General features: G+C 35.7%; 1 protein-coding gene across 1 annotated transcript in view; it reads right to left on the bottom strand.

The window, feature by feature from the left end:
• Positions 1–2,378: 2,378 nt before the first annotated feature.
• Positions 2,379–18,324, bottom strand: part of LOC117335226 (rhodopsin-like) — an 85,468-nt gene continuing 69,522 nt past the window's right edge. The window contains exons 2-3 of the mRNA XM_033895216.1: positions 4,075–4,180; positions 2,379–3,177 (exon numbers count right to left, since the gene is read on the bottom strand). Of these exons, the coding sequence (XP_033751107.1) occupies positions 2,777–3,177; positions 4,075–4,180 (507 nt within the window). The 3' untranslated portion in view covers positions 2,379–2,776. The remainder of the gene's footprint in view (positions 3,178–4,074; positions 4,181–18,324) is intronic.

The raw sequence follows: 18,324 nt of genomic DNA, 5'->3' as shown, positions 1-18,324 counted from the left end.
GGTTCCTAAGGTTTGGATTTTATCAGCATCAATTTTAACATTTTCAAAGAGATGCATTTTGGCGAATCGGCCGGACTCGAAGGATTTAATTTGAATTGATGTCCGCATTGTAACGACAATTCATCTCCAAGTTTTGCAACAATTGTTCGTTTCTTCTGCCTAAAGACCTGAAACTAAAGTCGTTCTAAGAGCTCCGAAATGAGCTGCAAACCTAAATGAGGAACAGGATCAATTAATTGAAGATATAATCTTCTTATGGAACCATATACTATGGATATGTAGTCAAGTTTTCATCAAATAACTGCTTTAAAAAGTCAAACAATTACTTTCCCCTTAGTATCCAAGTCTGTGTGCAACACTACCTTTATAATGGTTAGTGTTTTTAGACATTTTTGAAAGGTGATCTGTGGAAGAAACGGTCATGTTTTTAAATATAGCCCCAAGAAATGTTTGATCGAAGAAAGCGATGGGTGCACCGTTAAGAGTAAGTTTAGGATCGTCATGGATGTCCGGCTTTGAGAATACATATATAGACACTTTTTCGTCAGCCTAAATATGAACTTTCATTAAACATTGTTGAACATAGGTATAATGTCTTGATTGCTATTTCTGTTGATTTATTCCATAAATAAGTTACGTTTTCGTTTTTGTTAAATATTTATAATGATTTTCAGCGACAACTTTGGTTTAGAAACTGATAGCGCACATAGGCTTAGGTTGGCAATCAAATATTACGAGGAACATATTGTAATGCTGAAATATTTATGGATTGAATGTTGTTGCTATCACACAGGTACCTGACACGCATTCGGACGATTTACAGGATCGTAATGGAATCGGACCTTTTAAGTGATGATCATGTATTTATTTTGATTGAAAGTGGACGTTTCAAAGCATTATCAGCTAATTTTGCATATATACAAAATCAGTTATCAATCTTGAGCGGAATTTAGGTATTTTTACTCGTGTTTTTGTTGAAAACTTCATTTACATTTTCAAAATCTTAATGAGGCCTACATGAGTTCTATTATGTAGATCTAACAGAACTGCCAAATTCATTTGCTCTGAACTAGACCCAGATATGGTGGTTCATTTGTGCCAATTCGGCCTTTCGTCTTTTCGCCCCGAAAAGCCACCGTACTATTGAGATTTTTCTCTCCAAAGACCTAATGTAAGTATGGGTTAAGTCTGATTCGGCACTATAGTTTTATATACGCGTCGATTACGATTGATGTTAATCTGGTCAAATTCATGGAAAACAGTTTAAATTCGGTAGTTTCACTGAGTCCAACTTGAGTAAAAATTGAAATAATAACTCATGGTTTAAATGTCTATGTGAACTACATGTAGGTAGTATGTGACCGGACGTGTTTGCCATTAGACGTCAGTGGGGTAGCACTATAAAGTCGGCGATGACTCCCAAACACACACTTACCACACGCATGTATCTCGTACACAAGGGATGTCGTCACCAATGACCAGAGCTGTTGACAAGATGTTGAATAATACAGCAAAACCAAACCAAACCAGTCAGTACAAAACATACGATGGCCTTGATACGCAATATGTCAACTGCCATTTAAAGTCAAAGTCAAAATGAACCGTCACATGGCTGTTTTTCTGTTTTCTAAAGTTGTTAACTTATATACAAATACATTAAAGTGTTGTATAAGATTAAACAACGAGTGAGCGACAGGATGGAAATGCTTTTTATAGCTGGTATATTTGTATTAAATAAATTGTTTAACCGTCACTGTATTTTCTGGCCTCATTGTGTTTACCTAATTATGATTAACGTCCTATTAACAGCCAGGGTCATTTAAGGACGTGTCAGGTTTTGGAGGTGGATGGAAGCCGGAGTACCCGGAGAAAAACCACCGTCCTACAGTCAGTACCTGGTAACTACCCCACGTAGGTTTCGAACTCGCAACCCAAAGGTGGAGGGCTAGTGATAAAAGACCGGGACACCTAAACCACTCGGCCACCGCGGATGTCACTTAGAAGACATCCAGATGATCAGAAATCGCCATCAAAATAATATAGAAATAGAAAAGTACACATTATATAAAAACATTTAAACCTCGTTATCTTGAATTTTTATAACTCGAAGTTAATATTCAGTTCCATTTTAAATGGTAGCTATGTTGTAATTATACATTAGTAATATCCTATTGAGAACCGTTGGGATTGACGAAAAAGGCTCCTGACATTTACATTTAGATAAGAAAAGAAATCCTTTTGCAATTATAATCTATACATTTCTGGATTACTGGATTTACTAAAAATATTAAGTAAATGCCTTTTAGCACATTACTTACCATTTCTTACTTTTTCTCTAAAGCATATCATGAAAATCAAACCGATAAAATTTTCACCAATTGAATCTTTACTTGTTAAAGCATACGCGGATATAATACAACAGTACTTGAGCTATCCGATAGGTGCCTGCAAATCCGTTTGATATCCATTGGATGTTTTGGAATGTTTTCAGAGTATGTTTTCCAAGGGAAAACCACAATACTATCAGCACAACATGAATATGTCACTTCTGTTCTTAAAAATATTTATTCTGTGACAAGTAATTTTCAAAATAATGTATAAACTTCGCTGGGTCCATTTTATTTTGTCCATTTTATCACAATTTACCATCATCCAGTGATAAACAAATTCGTACAATAACAACACTTTTACCTGCCAGTAACATCACAGCTATGGTAAATGCACAATGTAACGCCTTCGATGATGACAGAAAATAATTTCAAAATATATTTCACTTTCATAAAGTTTCAGTTACAAGTTCATTTCTATCTAGACCTGTTTCACGTACACAAGAACCCGAATTTTCATCACAATTTGTATCGGATTTTTGGGATGAGCGAGACATAGGTGCCTGTAAGTCAACCATCTTTGTCAATTCGTTGGCAATTTCCCCCGACGACCCCCGTCTCCGACATCGATCGGTACATCTGTAGAACAGTGAGAATGTCGGAAATGTGTCTAATAATGCTCGTTTGAAAGATCTGTTCCTGCACACATATATCAGCGGATTCCATAAAATCGAAGATTTTGCGAAAAGGGAAGGGAGAGTTCCAATTAAAGGATGAATATCTTCTGTGTATCCAATGATTGATGTGACAGCGAACACGGAATATGGTATCCATGATATAAGGAATGCAGCTGTAAGACAGAATGTTATAATTTTATGTCCATTTCAATTTGAGAGAAAATAAATCCTTTGTTTTAGCTGAGACTGAGATAATCAAGCAAAATATTGAATTTTCTGCCTAATGATATCATATATGTCGAAACATAGTTCCTGTTGCCCCATTGTATGATTTGTACAACTATATATTTGATATATTTTCTCGTCTTTCTTAAGTTTCGTTCTTAGTGTCTCCCAGACACTGCCTACTTTTGGCTATTAGTTGAATTATCTCCCCTTAAGTTATGGGTTATGTCCCGGGACAAAACAAAGTCTATTAGAATTTTAATAATGGTATTTTAAGCGGTAAGGACTGGTTTGGTCATTAACATTTCAGACAATTTTCCTGTAGGTAATTTACTCATCTAATAAATGTGTCCACCATAGATTTGGTTTTTGATTGAGAACAATCCCATTAAACAAAATTCGAAAGAAGTGCTTTAAAATTAAAGTAGAACAATTGTACATCTTGTTGCATAAGCATACATAACTCATGATTTTTTAAGGGTTTAATAATATTTATATTGGTAACAGAAAAACAAAGAAAACATGAATTCTTTAAAATCCTTTGTAGTTTTGCCATGGCGCACAGGGCACGTCAACTGACTTTCTTTCTTCTTCTCCATAACAGCAAATTAGATCTTCTTTCGTTACCTTTCAATATACTTTTTTATTTTCATCTTTTTCTTTGTCTTTTATCGATATTCTTCCGCGTGGCATTATATGACTCATATCTTAAATGATTTCATAATAATTAAAAGTTTGTCATAAAAAAGTGAAACATTACCATGAGTCAGTGCAGAATTATTGGAGAAAAATAATAGCAAGTAAGAAATAATCTTAGTATTTTAAGTAATCGCCGAAATACTTACTGACAAGAAGCAAAATTGTCTTCATTACTTTCACGTCCCTCTTGCTAGCTCGATGATGATGCTGGAAACCTTTATATCTCTGTGATATTAAGGTTTGTTTTTTAATCTGTAAAAACAAATTAATGAATAACTATTAATTAATATTCAGTTCGCTGATCTCCAAGATCATCTATCATGTACTATCGACGCCCGCAGTCGCTGAACTATATCAGGCTGTTTAACGTAAAATTGACTTTCCGCAAAGTGGTTCTAGATCTGTATCTTACATAAATATAATAAATTTACTATGCGTGATGACAAAATGAAGTTTAACATACTGAGTAATTGTTTGATTTCATTGCGTATTTAAGCTGTGTAAACATTCTGCAGTTTACACTACTATACATTTGTGTGCAATTTTCACAATCCAAGATCTACCAATAAATTTAAGCGATTCTACATATTAAATTTGGGAATATCCCAGTTGGTTATTTTGTTTATGTTAAGAGTCCTATCAACACGCAAAGGTAATATCGAAACGATTCATACCAGAATCAGTCAATCTAAGGTATAGTGATACAGAAGCGTGTCATCAATGTCACTTTTATTACATGGTTATTGATGAAGTATTGTATTCATTGTAATAACCGCACCGGAGAAATTAAGTACAGTATTGAGACTGTAGGTCAATATATATCAGTATTAGTCTGGGGAGTTAACTGTTAAAATAATACTCGTTGAAGTTAAGATATTTTGGCTCTCGACGAGAATAGTTTCACGGTTGTAAACGTGGTGACTTGTATGATGCATATACTATATTGACATGATATTTTTGCCATTAAAGGGGAGGACTGTTTGAAAAGGCGTCATGGAAGTGTGTTTCAGTTTCCAGTAAAGCTATTTTGATTCTAATCAGTTTTGAATTTCGAGTTCTTCCTTGCTTCAATCCAAGTAAGACTTAAAAAAAGCAACAACAAGAAACCCAACAACAATTCAAAATCGGCTGTAATCTGCAGCAGTATCATTAGATAGTCACTCATTCAATCACTATGAACCCGGCAACTTGAAAGCCTTTTACATTAAAAGTTAAAATCATCAGCATCCTGTTGCCAAGCCGATAAAATCCAAATTGTGCATTTAAAACAAAACCAGAAATGTCTACGAAAGAAAATGAATTCAAATGCACAATCGTTTTATGGATAATGATAAATTCACGAACAGAAAACGTCGTGATAATGGAAACTGGCATTAACTATTACCATATATGGTAAAACAAATTATCCGATTACTACGTTCCTTGGCTTCCTTTGTAATCACAAACTTTGTACACGGAAATACGTTGAGGCTTTATCAAGAAGCTGAGACCAGTAAAGACAACTGCCTGTCATTATAGATTATCACCTTTTCATTAACTAAGTTCACACAGCGGTTTTTTTCACGATCCACCAAAACAGTATAACGTTTTTCTTTTTTTCTTCTTCTTAAATAATCAGTCGGGCTACAATGGCAATATTTCACAGTCAGTTAAGCATTACAATTGTGAACAATCAAGTAGTCAACGTTTAAGGTCCTACACAGACAAGGCAGAAAAATTCGTAGATCATCGAGCATTGACATTGCAATTATATTTGGTTTTTAGGGGTCTAACGACCGCGCAACAGCTGGGGTCTTATGAGGACTGTAGACATCAAATCTACAAGGAAAGATTTAAGATCCAGAGTGACGTAATGGGGGCAGATATATTTTGATATTTTCAATGTGGTCTAAATGAAAGACACAGAAGAAAATCCCTGATTCTTCAGGGGGGCTCATAATTAGTCGCCTCTGACGACATGCAGTGTCATACACTGTGTCTGTGATTTCATTTTACGACTCAAGATTACAAAATAACATACAATTTCAAATGGTATTGAAAAAGATTGTCCATGGGCAGTGACGATATATCTTTAATAATTGTCCATTTTTATGCTATAAGTTTAGGGGTTAAAAGGATTAGCAATTTGTTTGGAATACATTGCGAAAGGATAGAACACTACGGAGAATAACATTTCTTGCTTATCATTAATTGAAATTAAATAGCATTGGCTTTATCATGCGTGTATCATGAATAATATACACATCTTACCGGAAAGGTTAATTTTGGTAAGAGGATTGTTTAAATGTCCAGAACGTAACGCATCACAAAAGTGTAATAAATGACATTGCCAAAGATATCATGACAATAGCAACGTACAACATATGACTCTGTGTTTAGGTGCTCTACTCTAAATTCCTTCGTCTAAAACGTTTTTGTCAATACAAAACAACGATGAAATAGCACATCACAGAATTGTTCAAAGGACAGATAAGATGCTGAATAGGCACACTTTGAATCTAAGTACATCACAGAGAGGTTTCCTGCTGTAAGACCTGCATGTGGCTTATGGTCTAAAGTGTTGAACCAATGTAGCGACGATGAAATCAACATGATTTTTTTTTCACTATACATGTTATCAATGTTTGATATGATTGACAATTTACATTACAAGATATATTTAGATATGGCGAAATAATCACCAAACACCTAAATGTCGAAACCTTGACACTGGACCTAGGTACATGTACACCAAATAAAAAAAACTCCTCAAGGAAAAACCAGTGAAAGCTTTACGTCAATGTGGTAGCACTAAGAACTAATCTAAGGGTTCGTATATATTGATCGCATAGCCAATAACATTGTTACCGTGGAAATACTACATATCCTGCTAGGATTCAGAAGTAAATATTTAACCATCGGGAGGAAATATATATACGTTTTCCCACAAAAGAGCTATATATTGCATTAATCTGTCTGTATAGAAGGCTTCTGATAAATAAGTGTAGATTACCCATTTAAAGCTAGTGTACGTCAAACATATCAGTTTTATCGGCAATTTTAAACTGAAATACCATTTGGTTCTTGTTCCTAATGTGGTAGTTTGCTTCAGCTAGACATACGTTTAATGTCAACATGGACCATAATCACCTTGTAGAACTATCACTGTTGATATATACAATAGATATATTAAAGACATAAAAGTAGTATTTTACCATTGGTTCGACGTTTAACTGAAACAACAACGCTGTCATACAGGAAAACGATAGGTCATGTCCTGTATGTATTATTGTACAACATCGATTACTTTCACACTTGTTTTCATGCTTAATAAGAATTGTTCCTGTTAGTCCCTTTGCAAGATCGTAAGTGACGACTCAATTTAGATGTTTAATTACTGAATTCTTATATTCACTTGACACCGACACTGCCTCACATTTGCCTTTAATTGAGGATACACCCCTGTGAGGAAGTCGTTGGGTTCTCTCCTCGGCCGAGACATATCAAAGTCTACAGAAATGGCAGTTTTTACTCCTGCTTAGCGCTCAGTATTTTGGGGTCTGAAGACTGGTTCGTCCATTGTCAGCGTTATGAGACCAGATGTGGTGTTTTTTTGGGGGTGGGGGTGGGGTGGGGGTGGAGTGGGGTAGGGGGTATATGTTGACGTCATATGAGGTGACTATTTTGCTACCTCGGTGTAATGATGCAGCTAAAATTTTAGCCTACCTGAATAATCTGGGGTTTTCCTTTAAGTGCTGTATTAGTGCGCCGTTGAGAAGAAATCGGTTTCTGATGTTTTAATTTCGTACACCTGCGACGATTGGGAGAAAGCATTGCCGCTCTATATGTATGTAGCATTGGTACTCTAAACTCTAAACATAATTCAACTAACATAATTTAGGCAGATGTCTATGCGCTGCGTTTAGAAACTCATGACTTTAAGTAACACACCGGAAGAATACTATATCAATTTTAGTACAAGCTTGTTTTGTTTAATTGGTTATAATCGCATAACCTACATATGTACATCTGAATACGGCACATAAACTATCCCAACTCAGCCGATATCGGAGAAAATATCGCAACATAGCAAAATTCTAGAAAAATCTGAATGGTGTAATTGTTATATATGTATTAGTTTTAACTGTAGCTGTCTGCACTGTTAATTATTTATTTAAAACCCATGTACAGGCTGTGAAGTAATAAACCAACGAGTCCGACAGCGGAAACATTATCTTTACGTATGAAGACATAAATAGTATTTAAGATTTAAGAAAGCGAGAGTATGGTAATATGCGGATATGATTTAACGCAGATATTATAGTGTCTCCAATTTCAGATCGTTGACGTAGGAATACAAAGTGGTTAATCACAAAAATAGCCTAAGTAAAAAAAAAAAAAAAAAAAAAGTCACTTTTATGAAAACGAATTCAAGTTTCTGTTTTATAATATGACAGATACAGCAGTTCCTAGTGTGTGATTTCCAGTAAGAGATTGTTGTACTGTTACCGTACTCATAAAAATAATCAATTGAAGCAGTGTATGACGGCAGTTTTAAACAGTTGAGTTAGATGACGCCACACGTAAAAGCATGCTTCATATGGAAGGTGACAAAAACATGTACAAAATGAATGCAAAGCTTTAGGCAAATCTTTAGTTACACGAGTAAACAAATTAACATTTAACAATTACGGATTACATGGTTTGTTTTTGTTTAACGTCCTATTAACAGCCAGGGTCATTTAAGGACATGTCAGGTTTTAGAGGTGGAGGAAAGCCGGAGTACCCGGAGAAAAACCACCGGCCTACGGTCAGTACCTGGCAACTGCCCCACGTAGGTTCCGAACTCGCAACCCAGAGGTGGAGGGCTAGTGTTAAAGTGTCGGGACACCTTAACCACTTGGCCACCGCGGCCCCGGATTACAATTAACAGATACGGATCCTAAAGTTATATTGGATTTACTATAAAAACAAATTCCTAATGAAAACATTTTGGTGGTAGAATGTTAAATTGATGCTATTCTGTATTATGTTGTAGCTACTAAAGAAGTTTAACCCTTCATAGCGCTAATATTCGTGGATATCTGATTTTCGATGTACAGTAGATTTTACCAATAAATACCACTTAATGAAGCAGAGAAGAAAAATGACCTATATATGGAGGAATTATCCACATAACGACGTGTGATCTCAAAACAATGTTGAGCGCTAAGCAGGAGTAACAAATACCATTTCATAGACTCTGGTATGTCTCGGCCAGGGGATAGAACCCAAAGCCTTTCTAACAGGGGAGATCGATCAACGAAAGACCAGAAGTAAGGCAGCGTCCCTAAGGATAGAAAATTAGATAGAATATGTTAACACGTTAGATATCGTATATGTAACATATGGTAACCGCATACATTAAAACAAATCTAAAGTTTTCATTATATATTGAACCGCTTGAGCTCAAATATGACGCTATTTCGTGTATACAGGATCTTAAATGATTTCTCAGTTCAAATGATATTTTAAAAAACGAGTCTTACAAGCTATGATTTTGCGAGACTTGGCAAGACAAAATTAAAACTTGGAGACTAGTTTTATAATACTTCATATGAAATGAGAACAGATTTAAGATACCATTGACAATTTTTTATTGGGGGAAGTCAAAATGTGGACTTTTTCCATATTGTTGCACTATTAATGACGTCAAGTCATTGTCCATATTATGACGACACAATCTATTTATGACTTGCACAGCTAATGAAAAGCTAACATCCTGACTTTAGGTGCAATGGTTTGTTATTGTCTAAATGCAAGTGTTTTCCAAACTAGGATCGGATATAGGCTATATGGACCCACATCCCAGTGGTTCTCTGTCGTCCAGTAGGTCATTGACAGTAATAATCCGGTATGGGATTAAAAGTATCAAAGCTGTCGGGATGTATCCACAGATTGTACTTTACCCTGCTTTCGAGTCTTGGGTGGATCTGATAACGCATTCTGTTTGATATATCCAGATTTCATAGTAACTATCATCATCGATGTTCTTACTTGTATATTCAGCAGTAAAGGACATTTACTGTGCCACATGATATTATCTGAAGATATATTTAATCTTAACTTTACAAATTAACAATTGTCTGCCTTGACATCCAGTATGACAAGCAAGAACTGGGATAATTCCTTGAGAGCTAGCACACCTTGCATTCACCATGCCAAGTTGTTGTGTGTGCTTTTCATCTAGGATTCTATCATTTGTGTCTTTCTCTGCAAGCTGTAACAGTTCAAACACGTGCCTCATCGACATCATTGAAGTATTTTGAGATAAGCTGTATTTTAAAAGACCAATTGTTAAAATGTTCATCCAATGGTAGGATTCCACTGCCTATCTCGGCCTTGGTATTGAAACAGCAAAGGCAATATGTAAAAACAAGTGTTGGTTTACTACAATTAAAAGGTAAATGTGGCTATGGTTAGTCGTATCTTGTTGTACAGACCGACAGCACTAAGATAGTTTAAAAGTTTGTATATATTAACAGTTTCGAAAAGAAGATTTAGACTTGTTGTGCTGTTAAAGAATCTGTCTCTTTTAGGTTTAGATCAATAAAATATGTTTCTTCAACGGTTAAGGGTTTATTGCATGTAATGCACTGGGGCTGATGCTCACGCTTCAACAGGCAAGGGTATTATAGATACGAGACCCATTCCAAGACCGGCAAGGACAACCTCGTCTCGCTGACTGTCTCTAAAGCAAGGACACTATTTACCGATATTTGCTTTAATCACTTTAAATCCAAATTATACTTTGGACAAGATTTGATTTTGTTTGGTAGTGTTTAGTTTACATTAAGCTAATTATGCTTCAAATATTTTCATAAAACAGAATGGATTCGGTCTCGTTCATAAATAATGCACAAATGATGACAATTATTCTTATACCGTATCAGAATGGATGAAAGTAAAATATTTAAGAAATATATTTTGAATATTGCAGCAGGCGTTCTTAGAAAGGTTTTTTTTTATATACTTTGTTAATTAGACGAATAATTCATCATTTAATTTTAGTGAAATGTATGACCGAAAATATGAACTTTGAGAATTGAAAGCAAGGCGCCGATGATCTGTCTCTAAATGGAAACATTCTTTATGCCGACATCTATGGGATATAAACATAGCTAAAATCCCTGCCTTTAACACATTGGTGTAAGGTTAGTATGGAAGTGGAATGATATTTGATGACATGGAACATGTAAATAGTATAGGTATGTCGAAAAGAGACATATTTTATGAAACGCATACGCCTTCTTGTCATGCAAATGTTTGCATGTTCAAATGCCTTCATGATATGGGAATATGTATCAACTACTTACTTTAGTATTAAAATATGGAACATAGCATCTTTCTGCCAGGTCTAACCGGAATATCTTCAGAAGAAGACTTATATAGGCTTAGCCTGCTGTCTCATTCTTTTGACAATACTGTATATTATATATGTATTGTTAATACAATATTTTGAAAAAAATAAAATAAAAAAATGTATCAATGGGAATCTCAACAGCATCATGGGGACAAGTTAACTATACCGTAAAGATAACCAACAATTGATGAAACGAGGTCCTTTATGGATGGCATGAAACGCAATTGGGGCAAAACGTGTACAAAACACTAAGTTGAACACTTTTGTAAATGTCATCTGTCCGGGTGCTCCGAAAAGGAAGCATCTTCTTCAACAGCGACGCCCGCCATGTAAAATATTGATAGAATCGAAGTAATGTTCCTATTTCTAAAGAACCAATTAGAGGTAAAAAATGAACATCACGAACTGTTGTATTCCATATGGTATAGAATTTACACCAATAACATTAGTGTTTTTTGTATTGTCTCATTAGTATATACTAATCAATAGGAGGTTTCTAACGACCGTATTTCCAAGTAATTTAGTTCACTTGAACGGAAACAATTTACCGACTCTTCCGATCCTTCGGCCATTAAAGATGTTCACTGGCCACTATAAAACAAATAATAATTCGTACGTACGGATTACTATTCCGTACGTACGATTTACTAATTCGTACGTACGGTTTACTAATCCGTACGTACGGATTACTTATTCGTACGTACGAATTAGTAATCCGTACGTACGAATTAGTAAATCGTACGTACGATTTATTTTTTTTATAGTGGCCCTAATACGCTTCCGTAGAAAAAAGACTCCGTATTGTTTGGAAGGTTAAGTCCACACAACAACCAGTGTCATAGGAGGACGGATACCGGGGAGACACCAACAGAGAAACAAATAATCTATCGAACACCTGCACTATATATCGGTAGGAATTTTAATTTAAGATGTTGGCAAACATTTATCGGAAATATTTATGGCAAACAGTTTGTTCCTCTTGTAAAATGAAGTATGGATGTCTTCTCCTTTATAGTGTACAATGAAGGACTGGTACATTCAAGAATCGGTAGATAAACAGTGTATAGAAATCACTAGGTGTATATCGTTCCCTGCTTCAATCACTTTATCTAGTTTAAGATAATTATATAAGACTTACTCAAGCCTCCGGTTTCTTCACACGCTGTGTGTATCATCTGTTTCAATAAACACAAAGAGATTTGAAATGTGTTTAAGAGATTCTGTAGAATGACATAAAGACACAATTGGATATTAAATGATTTATAGAGATGCACGCCTTGTGTAAAGAATGAGCAGAATCACACATTGTCGCTCCCTTCTCTATTATTTTTCAAAGTTAAAAAAACATTACCGGCCCAAACGCTTTCCGCTCAATGTAACACAAATACCAAGGTATTCGCAATAAGATTTGTCTTATGTTTGATTTGGTCCAATTACATGTACCTATGTCAGTTTGATCCAAGTTTTCAAGATCGAAACAACAGCATATAGAGCTTATACCTCGCTCACAAAGCCTTATAACATCTTTATTGACAGTTTGACAAAGAGGAATGCTGTGGCCAGATCAAACGTTATGTTGTTATACAATGAGTTCCAATATAGTATTAAAAGACACATAACATACCAAACAAAACCTAAAAGCTATGCTTTCACATAGAACTAACAAATTAAAATGTCAAACACAAAAAACATTAGAGAAAGAAAAATCTTCAGTCTACAGACAAAAGGAAAGACAACCTTCCTTCCAATTTATCCCCTACTATTAGAAGTCCTCATGGGAATGACTTATAATACAAAGAACTAATTAAGAATTTCTTATCTTTTAATCACTAGGATGCTACATAAGAATGAATTTATTTTCATATATACGTTCACGCAAAAGTTAAGGCCATACAGCAATCCTTCGAGCTTTGCCCTAGAGGTAATATGTTTTCAAATCGTCCAATACTAGATTCAGACAAACCACTTGCAACATTATTTGTGATGTTGACCATTCGGGGCAATGATATATTGCGAGGCTTCCTACAAACATATTGGCTGGTATGTGGGTTTTGATCTTGATTGTACAAATGGAAACGGTTGTCTTCTAGCTATACACGTCGTGAATGCCTAGAGCTCATTTGGTAGGGTGGCGGACTGGGAAGCTTGAATTCCCTGGTGAAAACACTGCTTGCATTCCTGTTAAAAGAATAATTTATATCTCGCTGTTTGTAGGCTACAGATGAACAATGTTTCTCCGGAACAATTATCATCAATAAACTCTTATCCGGTCCAAACTTGTTTTGAATCACGGATAGACGGATTTCATTCACACAAATCACAGTTCGCACGAGATAGAATATCTCTATGGTTTTAAAGTGAAAATGACACATTCCCCAGGACATAGGGCCAATTTCAGTGGTGACAAAATGTATAGCCCCAGCAGGAAAAGAACAACACATACTGTGTTATCTATAGTAAATAATAACTAGAGTGGTCGCCGCCATTACTTACTAATGCCACAATCCCCCAATCCACAATGAGTCTCACTCTGTGTGTTGAGTATATGACTTTCGAGAAGTTGGGAACAAATCTGTTGAAAGAGGGATCAGGACGAGATTCTCTCTACAAACAAAGGAACAGGGAAATAACTGCCACAAGAACAATAAGCGGATCCAAAAATGAAATCCAGGTTCACAACTTCACCACGGGATGACACTCATGAAGGGTCATTTTTTTGGAAACATTGAGTAATTGTCCGGACAAAAATCCTCACACAGACAAACGAACGGACAAACTGATTTACATCCAGCCAATTTCGTTCCGAGGAGGAGATGGGAGCACAGAGTAATAACACTAATATTGCAGATATAATATATAGATACCAATCAAAAACGGAACAGATCATACAATGTTATTGGAATCTTGCGACTGGAAGAGCCAAGATGCATATTAGCCACATACTATAGGTGATAATTACCATTATGTATTGCATATATGTATCGAAGGAAAGATTCCCAGGCGACCAGGCAATATTAAGATACGTGATTAACCCTAGTAGAAATTGATGTATTTATCACTTCGTATTAAAGGTACCAAATGAGACATTACAACGCTTCCTGTGTCTAGATAAATCACCGGCAAGTGACAGACGAACAGAGGATGTAGATAAAGCGACCGAACTATAGGATCGATTGAAATTGATTACCAAACTCTAGTTTATGAGGGTGTGCAGTATATACTGACTACTATACTAGTAACTATGGGTAACATCTGCAGATGATTTCAGGCAGGGCAAGATAAGGCAGAACAGTTACACGGTTGCAGTTGATGGAACTACATTAAGTTATTAATGGTTTAATATGTCGGTCAGTATCATATTATATGTTTAGGCCTTGAGCCATTGCAAGCGTTGCCATTTTACCATAAAACGTGTCTCCTGATAATTCATTGTCTGCAACAATATTGATTACTTGTATGGATATTACCTAGTTTGGATGAACCTTTGAACACCAAACATCGTATTACTATAATTGAATACATCGTACATTGTATTACTACCATTGAATAACAATTGTCTCGATCTTAACATGTTTAAAACAATCAGTTCAGGACAAAACCTTGCTATAGGTAAACTTGAATACATAGATGGCTTACTATCCACGTTATATGTATCAGGAACAGATGGCTTGCAGATGAATATTTTGATTTTTCCCCATGCACTTAATGATTTTCAATTGAAAGGCCTGCAAATGAATTTGTCAGTTTTTTTCAAACACTTTATAATTTTGAAATGAGTTTTTTTAATTATGGATATTTTCGTTGTTTTCTTGAAAGAACAGTTACACAAGTACGTATCTAATCAGTAATGACTGTATCGTAATTATTTTCATTCACCTGACATACACATTGTCTAAGTCAATTAACAGGAACCTTGTTTCAACATGAGTGCTACAGTCTAAGGAAAAGACGTTATGACAATGAGGTCAATTTGAATATAAATCTCAAATGACAACTCTGTATTTTTCTCTAAATCTTTCTGGCTACCACTGTCACATTGAAATAAACTTCTCCATGGCTGTTTTGATTGTAATTGTCCAACAAATTAACGAATTTTAAATGATGCGGAATTTTATTGGAAAATCTCGTCGTTTATATTTTTCATCAGATTTAAAGCCAGGGGGATACTTGTTAAACCAAAAAAAACACACGTTGATAATAGTAGAGCATAGCCTCTGACTTTTACTTTATATGTATCAAATTAATTGATTCTGCTAATGTTTATGATAGTATATATAAAAGTACTATATGATAGTTTAGATATGTACTTGTATGTCTGTGAATGTATAATGATGTGTGCAAAAGGTTTCCGCCAAGAGTTACTTCCCCTTAGCCTTGTTATTTTTATTCAAAACTTGTCTGAAGTATTGTTTCTCATTATTAATTCCACTTTGACTATTTGACGGAGAGGGTTTATATGGACTATGCCATCTTGTCAATGACCGAGTAAAAAAATCGCAAGCGTATGTAAAAAGTAGAACAATCGCCCTTATCCTTTAGTATGCTAGTTTACTAATTACTCTGTCTCCTTTATACCGTTATCTATGATAGAACCGACCAGAATGATTATGATTCTGTTCTATCAGAAGCTATATATAAAGGCACGAGTTTGATGGCCCTGGCGGAGTCCAGAAGAATGACGAGGCCAATAGATAACGACTGGAGAGGAGTTTCTCCTTGATTTATTGTAGAGAGTAGAACGTGTCTGGGTTATCATTTAGTAAGGTAACAATAACGGTATCATAAAAATGACCAAAAAGAGGACATTATTGTGGTTTCCAATCCTTTATTTAACAATCGTCAAGAACGAAAATTCAGCATAATACTTTTTGAGGGTCGGTATAGGAGGGTCGGTAGATAGTTAAACCTTAACGGTATTGAAAAAACAGACAACTTTTGGGTCAATTCGTAGGCGTATGTTTAATAACAGGGACCCTTTGTATTCCCCATCCTCCAAAAGACTATTGAGGCGGATTCAATGTTAACTGTAGATATCAAACAAATGTCATTGAATTAAGTATTTATATATGTCAGTGTGGGATTTCACGTCCATTATGAGGGCATCATCACAGAAAGAAAGAAAAGATAGAAATCACAAGTTTTGCAGTGAGTGCAATCGACAAAAACAATTCAATATAAACATCTATTTTTTTGCCTCAATTGCATGCAGTCGGATAGGTTTGGTTTGATTTATATTGTTTAACGTCTCGACCACGACTAAGGTCATTAAGGAAGGATTCCTTGAGTGTAAGATCTAGGTGTGTAGAGTATGTGTTTGTGTTTTGGGAGGCTGCGGTATATTCGTTTTTGCCTCACTGTTCACCCATAGTTGAACTTTCGCCCTTAGGGGGAAGGCTTTGCGGTTTTTTTTGTCCCAAGGTCGAGACATACAAGAGTTTATACAAACGGTAGTTGTTACTCTCGCTTAACGCTCATCAGTTTGGGAGTGTGACGACTGGTTTGTTCGTTGTCTGTATGTGACCGGCTGAGATGTCCTGCTGACAGCATGCGCCAGTGAGGTAGCACTTTAACATCGACATCATTGAAAGTGAGGCAGTGTCGATGAAGACAGTAGAGAGAAGAAAGTTCTCAAGAAAGAAGAGAATATAAAATCCCATTTAGTCACCTTTTCTAATCAATGAAGTGGGGGAATCAGGAACAGTTCTTACGCAAACCCTACAGGGCAGCGATCGGCTACAGCACATCTTCATTTTGTATTCTATAATGTTTGCTCCCTCTCTCTCCTACATAGCCTTAGCAACAGAAATTTTGTCAAATAAAACTAATTCATGCTTGGTTATTGGACGTAAGGGAATATCAGGCAATGAGAAGGCAGACCGCGATGTCAGAATGGTTTTGTCGTTAACACATTCAGATTTCAAACTCCATTTTGCAGATTTTAAAACACTGCTGATATTTTTTTAATATCACAGTGTCGAAGTTATTGGACTGATTGCAAAGAAGAAAACCAATTTCACGCTATTAGTCCTAACATCTGTCAACTGTGTCCTTGGCATCTCCGAATGGGTTATTCTTATACTCATTAAAGCGCGAAGACCAACCCAGATGTACAGCATGTGACGATAAGGCACACTTTTGTTGTCAAAATATGACAAATCTAAAGTATCCATTTGTAATTTTTTGCATCAACAATATATCGGAATGCTTAAAAGATGTTGGCCTATTCAACAAAATTTAGGAAGCCATTGTCACTCGTGTGCTGAATTGTGTCTTCATCCACCATTGATTGGCTCTATAAAAAGACATATTATGCGTATCAGGCACTTTACCATGACTACTGCTCCTGTCCAAACACCGGATGACACCACAAGTAGTCACCTATCTATTGCATACAATAGCAAGGAACAGTATCGCGCATGCATGGGTCGTTGTGTCAATGCTTAGCTTTACATTGCTGACTTTTCTCTTTATCTTTTTAAAGTAAAATCTCTTCCAGCCAATAGGCAGCCTCCTACTTAGCTGTTGATTTTTGGTTTGTCAGGTGGTTATTTTCCTAAATTAGACAACGATGGTAGATTCCATGGGTTTCTTTCCACAATACTGCTAGATATAAAGAAACACTTTTTTGGTCTGAACATTGTTAGAATGTGGAACGATCTCCCAGAACATGTTGTCCTAGCACCAACAGTAAATTCTTTCAAAAACAGATTAGATAATCATTGGGAAAAGCACGAACTTTTATATAACTATAAGTATGAAATGATATAGGAATTGTAACTGTTGTCACAATTTATTGATTTTATTTATTGTAATAATCATATTTCGGAGTCCGGTATAGAGGATTAAAGGTCCTGCACTGGCAATTAAATTTATCTTTTCTTATGTAAACCACGCCCACCATAAACGTGTAAAACACACCCCCCCCCCCCCCCCCCCCCCCCCATAAAAATGTAAACCACACCCACCATAAACATGCAAACAACACTCATCATAAACGTGTAACCACACCTACCAT

The sequence above is a fragment of the Pecten maximus genome, chromosome 9 (genome assembly GCF_902652985.1).
Source record: "Pecten maximus chromosome 9, xPecMax1.1, whole genome shotgun sequence".
NCBI lineage: Eukaryota > Metazoa > Mollusca > Bivalvia > Pectinida > Pectinidae > Pecten > Pecten maximus.
Note: the sequence above shows the minus strand (reverse complement) of the source record. Positions and strands in the feature narration are given on the sequence as shown.